At 36.2% G+C, this 13315-nt stretch overlaps 1 protein-coding gene across 1 annotated transcript; it reads right to left on the bottom strand.

Annotated features, from left to right (window-relative positions):
- Positions 1-6129: 6129 nt before the first annotated feature.
- Positions 6130-9652, bottom strand: AS2 (Lateral organ boundaries (LOB) domain family protein). Its single transcript, XM_089421935.1, has 4 exons — positions 8612-9652; positions 8166-8470; positions 6837-7492; positions 6130-6720 (listed from the first exon to the last, which is right to left on the bottom strand). The coding sequence occupies exons 3-4, from the start codon at positions 7485-7487 to the stop codon at positions 6715-6717; spliced, it is 657 nt and encodes a 218-aa protein (XP_089278061.1). The 5' UTR covers positions 7488-7492; positions 8166-8470; positions 8612-9652; the 3' UTR covers positions 6130-6714.
- Positions 9653-13315: the final 3663 nt, after the last annotated feature.

The raw sequence follows: 13315 nt of genomic DNA, 5'->3' as shown, positions 1-13315 counted from the left end.
CAACATCTATTGGTATAACATCTCCTCAAATGCCTCAACACATTACTATAGCCTAAACATATGCTAAAATGGTGGTTGTAGATTTCCATAACTAATTCCTACCACGAACCAGAAATGAGATGGCAAGCATGGAGTGACCTATTAACATTAAACATTTTTTTTCCAAAAGCTATGGAAAGGTGGGGCTCAATTATTGGGTCATTGATCCAAATTATTCCATAATACATGACATAAAATATTTAAACTACTTGATCTCTACTAAAAAGGGTGATCATAACCATGATATTATGCATAAACATAATGTAATGGATTAGAATTTTAATGCATAAATAACTATGTAAAGAACTCAGAAAACTCAATGGAGGAAATACATGAAATCCCCAATTTTGTAGACACCCTTTCAAATCATTTTACAATTACAATGGATCAATACACTAAAGTTCAACTAGATAAGCAACCTTGGTAAAAGTTCAACTAGATAAACCACCTTGGTAAAATTAAGAAAAAAAAAAAAAAAACCATTAATTTTTTAACTCTATTTTGTGTCATAATAATATTATTATTATTAACTTGAAATAAATAAATTGATATAATTATAAAATATAACATATAATATAATTATTATTATATGAATACAAATTAGATATAGAAAACTGAAATTAGTAAATGGTATATAAATTTAAGTTTAAAATCATATTTAGATTCAATAAATATAATATAAATAATGATTTCTTAAATTTAATTATAATATTTATTTTTTATATTAAAAAAATAAAATTAATTAATAAAAATGAAATAATTACCAGCTTATTATAATTTATTAAATAAAATTAAAAATATTTATAAATATATTTTTCTATTAAAATTTATGCTAAAATTTGATAAGGTAAAGTGTTATACAAGAAATGAAAATTCCTTGAGAACGTTGCATGAATATATATCAGAGTGATGCATATATCATAAATTTTATAATAATTAAATTTATGATAATTGTAATTATGGTAATTTGTTTTTTATATAAATTTGTATTTTTATATGATTAACTAAAACTTTATTATTTAAAATATATATATAGATATTAATATAAATCTTAATGTGAAGTTTAAATTTAAATTATATATAATATAAATAATTAATAAATATTATTAATGTTATTCAATTTTTTTTAATAAAATTAGAAAATTATTATATAAAATTAATAATATTCACATAATTTTGATTAATCAAATGAACAACAAACTATAATATATATATATATTAATTAAGTTATAAAAGTTATAATGTAATGCTTGTATCCATCTCAAATGTTGAATAGGGAGGTGAAATTGGCCCAGTAAAGCTTAATTTTTTTGGGAAAACAACCGTGAATATAAATCCTATTGGTGATATTAATGCTATCAAGATGCTCAAGTGCATGAATATCTGGCTAGTTTATCTGCAAATTGGTTATAAATAGAGAGTAGATCTTCATCTGGAAGTGAGTAACTTATGAAACATGATTTAGGTGAGAAGGTGCTGATATAAATATAAAAGCTCTGTAAAATGTATACTCAGTTACAAAGATATTCAAATTAACTCTTGAAATAAATTCGCCCACCAAAGTTTTAAAATCCGCCCAGCAAAGAGGAGGGAAGGGAAGTGCCCTAAGATTGTTAACTTCTTTACTCGGTAATAGTGAATTGTTATAGTTTATGATCGATCTTATGAGTAATGATTGGGGGATTGTAAAAGGGATGCTTGCTACTGGGACGTAGTTTGCAACTTTGCAGGTAGTTTGTTGAGATTTATGCTGTTGCGTATAGTTACATTTACTGCAACCAACAACCATCCCTCTCCCATTTACGTAATCGCAGGTGGTCGATATCGTCAGGTGAGCAGGATATGTAGGATTTTTATTTTTGTTTTCTTGGAGGAATTCTGGAAGATGATGTGCAAAATACGCCGGTGAATTGGGATATCATGGCCTTTTAGACTGTGTTTATATGAATGCTGCATACTTGCTGCTGGCTACTGACAACACCAAAATTGGATGGCCTACGAACTCTTGCATTTAAGCAGTCCAGCAATCAACCACGTACTCGTAATCATTGCGCAAATTGTAAGATCTGTTTTTGGGGAGAGTTACCGAGGGACAGCTTTCACTTTTATCCCTTGTTTTGAAAAGCAAATTGACCCGGAAATTGCACAGACTGTGCAGGTCTCTGCAGATTTTTAAACCAAGATTGCACAGAATGAGAACGTTGAAGGCATGCACGAATGACAAAGGCAAACTCCTAAAAACAAAACAGGGACCTGCAGGGCTTCCTGTATTTCCCTCTGAGCCAAGTGATGCAGCATGCAATACAACAACTCTACTCTACTGTTTTCAGAACTGTGGCAGAGTGCGGTTATGCATGGAAGGCAGGGAGGCAGTATGAGTCCAAATTTAAATGCGTCCTGTCGAAACCCTACGACTGAGAATGAGTCGAGGAGAGGCGTGAGGAGGAGGAGGACTGGACTGTGTAGGAGGACGACTTTGGAGGATAATTTTTCCTCGATGTGACTCTGGTCAAAACGAACCTGCCATGAAAACTAAAGCCTGACATGATTTCGTAACTCAATCCGACAGCCCTGCAAATACTGCACAGAGGATTAACTCCGGGAGCACTTCGAGGAAACTGGGAACAACATAGATTCACGTGTTCAAACCCAAAATATAATGCCTTTTGTCCCCCTGTACTGCCAGGGGCAATTATTACAGGGCGGTATGATAGCAACTATTCGAAACCGCTCCCTTGTTATTCTATTAACGCAGCATGCACCTGTCATGTCTCTGTCCTGCACTGTATCATGGATTGCCATTACGAACCTTGTATGCCTGTTCTGCTCGCAGTGAAGAATAGATTTCTCACCGCAACACCTCACGGACAGCTCAAAGGGGGGTGCAGAATACAAAGGCGCCGGTTCTATTCCCAACATTCATTTACAGTCCCGTCCCGTCTGACTATTTCAAGACGCCCTTTTAAAGCCATCATGCAAAGGATATACAAGAAGCCATTTCTAGAGGATCTGTTGACCAGAAAGGTCTTTGGCCTTTTCCTGAATCACTCGTCCCTCTGATATAATTACCCGTCCATGCAATCAGATGCCTCTACAAATCATTTAATTAAACTGAGAATGCAATAAATGCCACTCGGTGCCTTCGGGGAATAATCCCTGTGTTTGTTTTGACAATTAATTCTGAATTTGCTAACTGCATACGGTTAATGATAATACATGATAACAAACACGTTGTGCTTCAATTATCATCAGTTAAGACTCGCATTCTTCCTGAAAAGCAGGGATTGTGGCTTCCAGTGGCGTGGAAGAATTGAATTTCCATATCTCGTTAGTTCTCATCGTTTTTAGTTGACAGCTGGATAAATTCTACCCACCCAAACAATCCACCTCCTCGCATTAGTTATAAGATACTGCTTCAGCTATATCGCATACCTACGCTATCAATATATAGTCTTTTAAAAGAAACATTGTCTTTGGAAACCACTTGACTTCTGCCATTTAAGTGCCACTTACCTTCTTTAAACTATGAATGTAACTCAACTTTGTCTGCCGAGTCCATTAATTCCAACAAACTTATCATATCTTTTGGATTTTAACCAGAATCAGAACATATATACGTCATTGTGACTTTGGACGCTGGCCTCCTCGGGCAACCAATTGACTCACGGACTTTTCCTTTTGTCATGTTTTTCATACTTTTCCTTTTATCATGAAATGGGCAGTAGTGGTTTACTAGTAGAACATGTTTTGCATAGTCTTCAAGTTTGTTTCTGTGATATAAATTGAAATTTGCCGTCCACAAATTGGTCTAGGTTTAAAATAATGTTTACCACTTCATATCAATTTATGTGTTTTACTTGTGCACGCATACAAGATGGACTCAAACTACCAGTAACGTCCAGAACTTTCTCAGATAAAAACAAACAGCATCCCAACAACTCCAACCAATGGAGGCATTTCTGTTTTGAAAATCAGAGAAGGGTCTAGTCATACTCCAACGATTGAGTAATTAGATTGTAAATTATAACAAACCTAGCTTCTAGTTTAAGGCGGCTGTAGATTTGAAGTTGAATCTTTGCAACATGCAATCCACACGGCAAACGAAAAAGGAGTAAATGAATGTTTCTGGTCATATTGTATGAATAGGACGTAAATGTCTGTCATATGGTGGTCACTTCTACAATGGCAACGGTTTGTTATTATACCCAGAATTCTATAGAAAGAGCCGTAGCATGCAATAGAGGAGGAGATGATGGCCCTTTTTGAATCAATGTAAATCTTGATATTAGTGCATTTATCAATTTGTAATCGTTTGAGAATGCTTCAAGCCTCTTTTCTGTACTGTCATAAAATCATCATGAAACTGTACCAGACATTGTATTGAACAGACACATCAAAACAAAGAGCACTTCATCTCCTGCTCAGGCCTCAAATACCTACAAGAAGAGGTGAACGTGGGGGTCCTTTTCAAGCGGGCTTTCGTGACTGGCTTCCTTTGACATTCTAACCACTTCATAGATTTCGCCACCATATGAAGAGCAGGAAACAGTCAACGAAGTCCAAGATCATATTGCACTTCCCCAGACAAGACTTGTAGACTAAAAAGGAGAATCTGTGTGGAAATAAACCATAGGTTTACTTGTTTAAGAAGAAACATTTTTATATTTCTGTACCAAACTACCCCAAAAGGAATTCGTGAAAAGGCAAATCACACAAACTTTCATGCTGAAGTACATGCAATTATTATTTACATGGATTGCAGAAAGACCCTTTTTTTTAATTATTCCCAAGAAGGGTGGGCTTGACTCTGGTTTAGTTTACATTTAAGGGATCGTTACCTCATCCTCAGTATCTGTGCTTCCCTAATTTTCTTAACATTTTCTCAGCCTATTCGATTACAACATTCATTTTATTATACATAGAAATCAGGTTTAAGAATCCCAGACCCTATCAGTTTGTGGAAGTCCGATATTAAAATAAAAGAACTTTCCAATGACTATTATATTAACTACATCAGAGATCTCTCAATTATAGAACTATATCTTAATAGCTTATATCAATTAAATAAAGAGACATGTTATCAATGATATCTTTCTGGGAGGATGAGATCGGACTATGGTCATCTTAAACTTTCCAACCCCGGTACAGATACACTAAGAAAATAAATATAATGATAACGTTATATGCGTTTGTGAATTGAATAATTATTTTATCAATGGAAGGAACTCACTGAAATATCATGGAGAAAAATACCTCTTGGCTCTATTTTATATACAGGAAAATATGGAAAATGTTTAGAAGTTCAATATAAAATCTTATAGAATCTCAATTGCCTCTCTGTGGATAGACAACTACATGTTAGGCATGTTTTAGTTTAAAAAAATAATAAACCTAACCTATATTCATACAATTGATTTTCTTTTTTCAAAGGGCACTGGACACGCAACGATGGGATTCGTTTCCAAATGGTATTTGACACGTAATGTATAAGAAAAATGGGTTTGACAGCCCACAGTGACAACGAATTTTGAATATTAAAGTGCCGTGATATAGTAGGTTTAAACTAAGATTGAGAAAAAGAGGAAAAGCAATTGATTCCTATTTATGTATATATGACTAAATAGGATTGCACGGCAAAACTCTCAGATTTATCAATTCATTCTCAAACTCCAGGATTGCTGTGCTGTGAATGTAATTATATTCAATCTGCTGAAAAAACACTGAAAAATTAATCTTTTGGTGCCAACTGGAAGCACTTACATAGTTTTATAGGTCAAAAAATAATCTTCCATAAAGAGACGAGGCTATCCTTGACGATAAAAGGGAGTGGAAAAGAAAACATTTCAATTTTTTTTATTTTTGGAAAAATACTAAATAGAAAGGAATTATAAAGCATACAAGAATATTAGGAAATATTGTTGATAGCATGCATAGATAGAAGGAAATATTGTCAAATTTATGATTCAAGTTAAACGATCTCACAGCAGAAATATTTTTGGAATGAATTCTTCATTTTTATAAGTAAAAGGAAACTGCTTCAGATAGAAAATGGAAGGAAATAAAAAGCAAATCAACATGCAGAGAACCAAGCACACCAGAAAACCAAAGGAATGGTTTATAAACTTTAAAAAAAACTGTCTTTGTAAAGTTTTCTATAAATAATACTAAGATGAAGCCAAAAGGCCTCCCATTATACACTGCTATTAGAAACTTCTGGACAGAACGAAACAGAAAGGGCTGACTGATGTCAAGAGTTCTTTCCCGGTCATTGAGACAGTCAGTTAATTTGATAAATCTATGCAATTTCCAGCATTTTGGATTTTCTTGCATTTCTTTATGAAATTAAGATACCTACCTGAATAGCTTAACTCGCTTGCTAAAATCTACGGAGTAGTGTAATATTTGCAGTAGACGTCCACGTCAAATGAAGCATATACAAAATGTCAGGCTGCTTCACTTGCTGGGAGAGAGGAGGAAATAGATATGTGAAATATTTATTATTACAATATGCGCGTCTCAATAAATATTTCTGGGAGCTTTAGCCAAGTTCTATGGTTTCTGTAAACGCAAATGATTCAAAAATCCTGAGAGTGAACACTGATCGATATCTTGAATGAAAGTCAGCATTCCTTTTTCCTTTGAGCGGAAAAAATCTCGGCGGCAATGTTAGGCCCGTCATTCCTGCATGAAAATAAGGAATTACAAGAAAATAAATAAATAGAATGTACTAAAATGGCGGAATTGATCTAAGATGATTAAAGATTTGCGTATTGGTAAAAATGGAGAAGACAAATTACCAGATTTATTTGAGGGCCAATTCCTCTAGCGCTACTCCGGTCATCGCTGCTGCTCCTTGAAGATTGAGTAAACGGATTAAGCGGCCCCAAACTACCAGAAATGTTCATCTGAGCAAAGCCTGGGTCGTAAGCATTTCCGCTTATTCTTACGATTTCCTGGTCATAATTTCGAAGCATTTGATGTTCTCGTGAAGAAATCTGCGACTCCATCATTTGGTCCCTGAAAATGTGCTCTCGTGAAGTTCCCGGTAATCCCATACCGATGCCTAGGTTTGAATTAGGGCCTGCAAGTAAAGGGCCGGTGATTCCCGCATTTATGTATTTAGAGAGCTCCGAGCGAGCATTGCTTAAATCAACCTGTAATTGCTTGAGCTGGTGTTGTAAGATGGAAATAACTCCCACGCATCCGTAGACTGGATCCTGCAGTCGAGCATTTGCCTCATACGCTAAGGAGTTAACCGCATCTTCACGCTGGTGTGGATGCAATTCGTTCAAAAGCTTCGTCACGTTGCTGGCTCCGAATACTTTATGGACATTTGCAAATTTCTGAGGTTGATCTGGCGGAAAATAGGGAGCAAAAACGCATTCCGGAGTGCACTTTCTTCTCAGGAACTTACAAGCGGCGCAAGGTGAATTTGAAGAGGACGCCATTATATCTGCTCAAAATTAAAAAGAACAAGAACACATATTAGTTGTGAAGATAAACGACCGACAAATACCGGGCTTCAGGAACGAGCTCGTTTTCTTTTATCCTTTTCTTCTGCTTTTGAACAAGATTGCAGTGAAGGCTCAGTTCCTTTGTCATTCTAAAGAAATTTGCGCTTTTTTCTTCTATGTTTTTCAGGCATGAAAAGATGTCTAGCACCACACACGTTTTGCGGCGAAATATATCTCACAGCAATGCTCATTCCGTGCCTGGTGTTCGGTTCTACAAATACCGTGAAGGTGTTGTCGCCTCCAAATAATTTCAATCAACCAAAATAAAAAAGTAAAACATGCCGTTGGATACTTTCTCCAAAACAACTGTAGATCTATTTTAACTTGACAGACGCCACTTAAAACATGGCACTCGAATTAAATCAGTTGCGAGAAAACATTAGAAACGAAATCTACATAACAATCAGCAATCTCAATTTAAGGCATAAAGTAAGTCCTTAAATCTGCGCATTCCTCTGAAACACTGACGCGTTCGCCGTTAAATTTGAGATTTCTTCAGAAAATCAAGCAGTTCTCCTTGAAAATATATACAAAATGACAGCCTAACTAAATTTATTTTAACATTAGCAGCAAAAGCTGAAACAAGAGTAAGCGAGCTGGATCGGACCATACCGCGGACAACAATAAATTGAAAATGTCAGGTTCGATTGCTGTCCAGTTAAATCTTTCGTCGAGGACACTTAAAAACCGTTCATAGTCCTTAGCCTGCAACTATGGAGCCTCAAAGCTGCAGCCATGGCTTCCAAAAATGCATTTAAGATTCCTCTCCAGACAAACCCTACTGAAGCTCTCAATCATTCATTCCGCTTCACAGGATCAAGGCTTTCAGCTTCTTTTCTTTTCTTCTCTTCTTGCCTCGCTTCGCCTTGATATCAGAGACTTTCAGTGGCCGTGTTCCTGAGAAGCGACCCTAGTTTCTGCACCAAGCGATTATTATTTCTTCAGGCCCCCAAAAAAAGGAAAAAAAAAAACTTGACAAGAACAAAATGAGGAGAAACGGTGTAAGTGTGTACACCAGAACAAATGCTAAAGCAGAAAAAAATATGCGAGAAAACAACCTGGCCAAACGCTGATCTATCGTGCGTGATGTCGCGGACGGAACGGAACAGATCGGCACCCGGCCGCGGAAAGCCGGAAAGAAAAGAGAAAAGGTCGGGTTACGAAAAGGCAAAAATGGCGGAAAAGAGAGGGGAAAAGGCCGTGGGTGCGGTAAAATAATATTTGGAGCGCAGCCTGGTGGAGGTGAATGAAAGATTGCTTCAAACAAAACTAGCAGTAGTAGGATTAGGCGAAGGAAGATGCAGATGAGTAGTAGTACATGGATTTACGTTTTAAAATAATACGGCGAGGGTTTTGCGGCCGCAAAAGGAGCAGCCAGCTCAGTTTTGACCTTCTCTGCCCTTTTTCTGCAAGTATACGCATACTACCGCCCGCACAGTTAATTATTCTTTACTCTCCTACTTCTTCCCATCCTGTGCCGCACCAATCCATACGCGTAGAATCAGTCCCATAATCGTTTATTATAAGTCTCCACAATCGCTCCGCTTGACAGCACAACGAGGGCGAGCTTTTCTGTCAAGATCAAGCAGAACGGGAGGAGCTTTCGCGTCAAGGTTGACAGAAAGAAACTCGATATCAGCACACTTCCAAACACGGGAAAAATTGGCGGCCTCCGCAATAAGTCCCAGATCACATGCACGCCGCATTTAGGGCTTAGCCTACCGGTCACGTCGGGGTCTAAGATCTAGAAAAAAAATAATAATCAGAGATAGGGAACCACCTGTCTAAATAACAGCCCAGCTAGCGCTCGTCACCTTATTTACCATATCTTTGCAGCTTTCATCATATATGTACGTGTCAAATCTTCATTGGTTATCTTCAAAATCCTTCCTCCGTCGTGCTTGCCCCTCATCTCCGGAAACATGACAGAAAAAAGCAGAAGCTCCATAGAAAATTTCCTCCGCTAATTAATTCCAGAATTTTGCCATAAGACAGGCCCCGCGCCCGTCTCCTGTTCAGGATCCCTCTGACATCTAGTGTACCCTCAACAGCATAAGCTGTCACTCATGGATCCTCTTCCTCTTCCTCTTCCTCTTCCCCACTACTACCCTTCACTTCGCTAAATATATTTATAACGTTCTACCGAATCCTGGCGTCTACAAACAGGACAGAACCATAGATTTATAAAACCGTAAACTTTGACGGCACAGGGCAGTGACCGTCAAACTCCCATTCCACTGTCACCGCCGTGCTTCCCTTCCCACCTGCACTCGCTCTGCATCAGACACGACACGCTGGACAAAGCCAACTAGAAACCTACATTACCACCGTCAACTTCCACTTGACGGAGCCCGTTTGACCGTCACTTCCGTTCCACAGTAACCGGGAGTCCCTGTCGTTCCGATGAGTTCTGGTGATATGGCGGTAAGTGGCGACTCCCCGTAGTAGGTAAGAAAAAAACTATGTTACTTTGGCAGTAATTATACTTAGTGTATGGAAGGAAGGTTGGTATGTATGTATGTCAGTTGTATGTCCTTATCTTGGGCTTCACGAAGCTTCTGTATGATGAAAAGGAGAGGACTGGGGCTAGAAATAGGGTTAGGACGAGCCGGGTGAAACAGAAAGGAGGTAGGGGACAAAAAGGAGGCAAGGAGTATGTTGCGTGCAAAGAGGATTGTATTGCAGACTTTAATTAAATAATGTCCGGCTGGTACTACGTCACCCCGCTCCCTAGGAACACCCGTTCATGCACGCATTTGGATGACTTGTACCATGACATGACCACATGATAGCGAAATCACATCCTTCCATCCATCCATAACCAAGCTGTACGTGCTACACCATATCATGCGCCGGAAATATCACGTGCATAGATTTGATTTGAGCCGCATGTGTCCATCCATCCATCCATCCATGCCCATGGCCCTCCATCAAGATTTACGCATTCTCCGTTGCTGATTTTAGTGAGTTTTTACAAAGTAGGTAGAGTATCCGCCCTTTGTATTATCGTGGAGGGCACGCCTTTTTTTTTAAATATTTATTACTTCGAAGTTCTCTAATATTTTCATTTTAATGCTTAGACGTAAGTTTTACATTTGGGTCTTTCTTAATTGAAAGCCTTGCAAGCTAAAACTTTGGCCATTTTATTTGACTACCAAGCAAGCATGCATGTTGTTACAACTAGAATATAAAGAGTGGTGTTGCCCTTTAAAAAATGAACCCATGTCCCTTGGAGTCTAACTGTGGCAATTCTTTTTCTTTAACAACATATATAATTTGATATTGGAATTTTGATGGACATGTGGTGTAAATCTAGTCTTGTCTCTACATAATTGCTTTTTCTCTAGCATTACAAAGCTATTTTTGGAAATATACACTCTTCATTTTAAGCTCAACTTAAAAGCTAAGACTACATTCAATTATTTAGATGGCTACATTTCACCAGCTTTGATGTTACATGTTAAATTAAGAAAAAGGCTTTAAGATAAAAGTATGTGTAATTTAGATGATTTTAAAATAGTAAAATTTTATAAAATAATTACATTTTATATTTATACACTTCAAGTATTATCAAACAAGAATGATTATAAAATTTAATATTACATATAGAAGGAAAGTATATATAAAAACAAGATGATAAGAACATACAAAAAATAATTAATAAATATGAAATAGAAAATATAATTATAATAATTATAATAATTTGGTTTGTTAATAAAATTGAGATATTGTTCTTATCTTCAGTTGGTGGAGTAGGGCCTTTGATGATAGTTATAAAAAATAGGTAATGTAAAGTCTTACTCAACTTTAATAAATATCCAATATCCATACTTTTTTAGATAAAAGATTCTTCTTATATAAATTTTGGTTTACATGTTGAAGTTTATATATATATATATATAATATTTTTTATAATGCAATAAGTTTAAAATTGGAAAAATATATATCTAATATTTATAAAATTAAAATTATATTTAATTTTAATTATATATATATATAAATGTAATTGAAATATTTTATTTATAAAGTATAAAATTTAACATAATATTAGAAAATTAAATTAAAAAAACTAATTGGTAATACCTTGTTCAGTTGGCAATCTCTATGATATGAAGTATAGTATAAATTAAGAGATCCAAGGTTCAAATCCCCCAAACTAATCCAGTGTACTAAAAAAACACACTTAATTTTAGGGCTAGTAGGAAAGGGAGGGATTTTAATCAATTATGAGGGAATTATCAAAGTCATCGCCAAAAATAAAGTTGTGGAAGATATAGTTATCTTAGGTGACTCCTTACTCTTGATCAAGCACCTCAATAATGGAAGGTTACTCGAGAGAATCATAAGTATTTTGATGCATTTCATTCTAATAACTCTTTTTGTATTCTTAGAAACAACAATATGGAGGCAAATGCTAAGGAAAATCATGCTTTCTCTATGGGTGAATTTGATCTCAAAATAAATGGGCATAAAACCAAGTGCTTAATTCCCTAATGGATCAAATGATATTTAATGTGTGGTATTCCTTTTGGCTTTGGCTTCGTTGGATTATGTCAGTAGCTCTTAGAAATTGTATTCATTCCCCTTGTTCTATGATCCTCCCTTTCCTATCATACGCAATCCTTATTAATAATGATCTTTAGCTAAGTCTGATTCATATGTGATCTATTGTTGGCTTGTTCTCCATGAGGAATGTATCAATTTATTTCAATTATCGTCATACAAGGTCCTTATGCCTAGTCTCACAAGCTCGAACTATCAAAGCGCATATGCTCGGGCACTTGAATTATGCTTCACACTAGACAAGGATGAACATATTTGGTCGACATGTAAGAAAATTTAATGTTTGGGAGGTATAACTTGTGTGGATTGATAGGAATTAGAGAATTAAATTGATGAGATGCATCCTTTCAGACCACTTCCACTCTATTTTTTTTTGCTCATGAAAGTTCTCTTCTCAATTATCTTCAATTCCAGCTATGGTTTGGCTCTCTGTCTCAGTTATGGTGTTAAGGCAGATCCATCCCTAGCAGCTTTGCAAAGAGCTCCAATCTAGGCTTCTTCAACTCTTTGGTTTGGTGACAAGGTGGCTTAAACATCCTTGTTCATGCATTACGTGGCACTCGGGGCTTATTGACTCAAAGGAAAATACAAGAATTTTTGGGTGCTCTCACTCTTAGCTTGTTAATTCATCATATTCGAGAGGTATTATTAATTTCCAATTATATTGCTATGTTAATCTGTGTTCGATTAGAAATTCTTAAAAGATAGGACCTATTCTGAGTTATAGACTAAAGAATGGAAAGGTAATTAAGTGATGCTCTAGTAGATGGTTATCTTCTGCAAATTTATTTAGAAACTAGTTCAATTTTAGGGTGCATGCTAGCACACTTCAAAAATCAATTGCTTTGTAGCCTATGCCATCTCTTGGGATAACACAGATAGTTGTCTAAGGTCATTTTCTTATGTCCTCTATCCAGGCCTAGCTCTTATTCATATAAGGAAAATGAAATCTGATTCGGATTCAGACTCCTCAGCAACTAAGCTATTGTTCCCATTGTTTATGCACTCATGATGCTCTACACAAGGTTGATTATGACCTGCAATTTAAATTTTTCCAAATGTCTCACTCTCAAATCGAGCTCTCTAACAAGCTCTTGTCTCTCCAATTTCAGTTCTCTCCTATGTTGGATAAAGTAGATGCCCTCAAAGGCATTACGATGGAGCTCAAATTGAGCAAAGATGCATCAGAAGAACAAGGC

This window comes from Pinus tabuliformis, chromosome 6 (genome assembly GCF_031772625.1).
Source record: "Pinus tabuliformis cultivar Carrire ecotype Pingquan chromosome 6, CPIR1, whole genome shotgun sequence".
Classification (NCBI taxonomy): domain Eukaryota; kingdom Viridiplantae; phylum Streptophyta; class Pinopsida; order Pinales; family Pinaceae; genus Pinus; species Pinus tabuliformis.
This window is presented reverse-complemented; position numbering and strand designations above follow the sequence as displayed.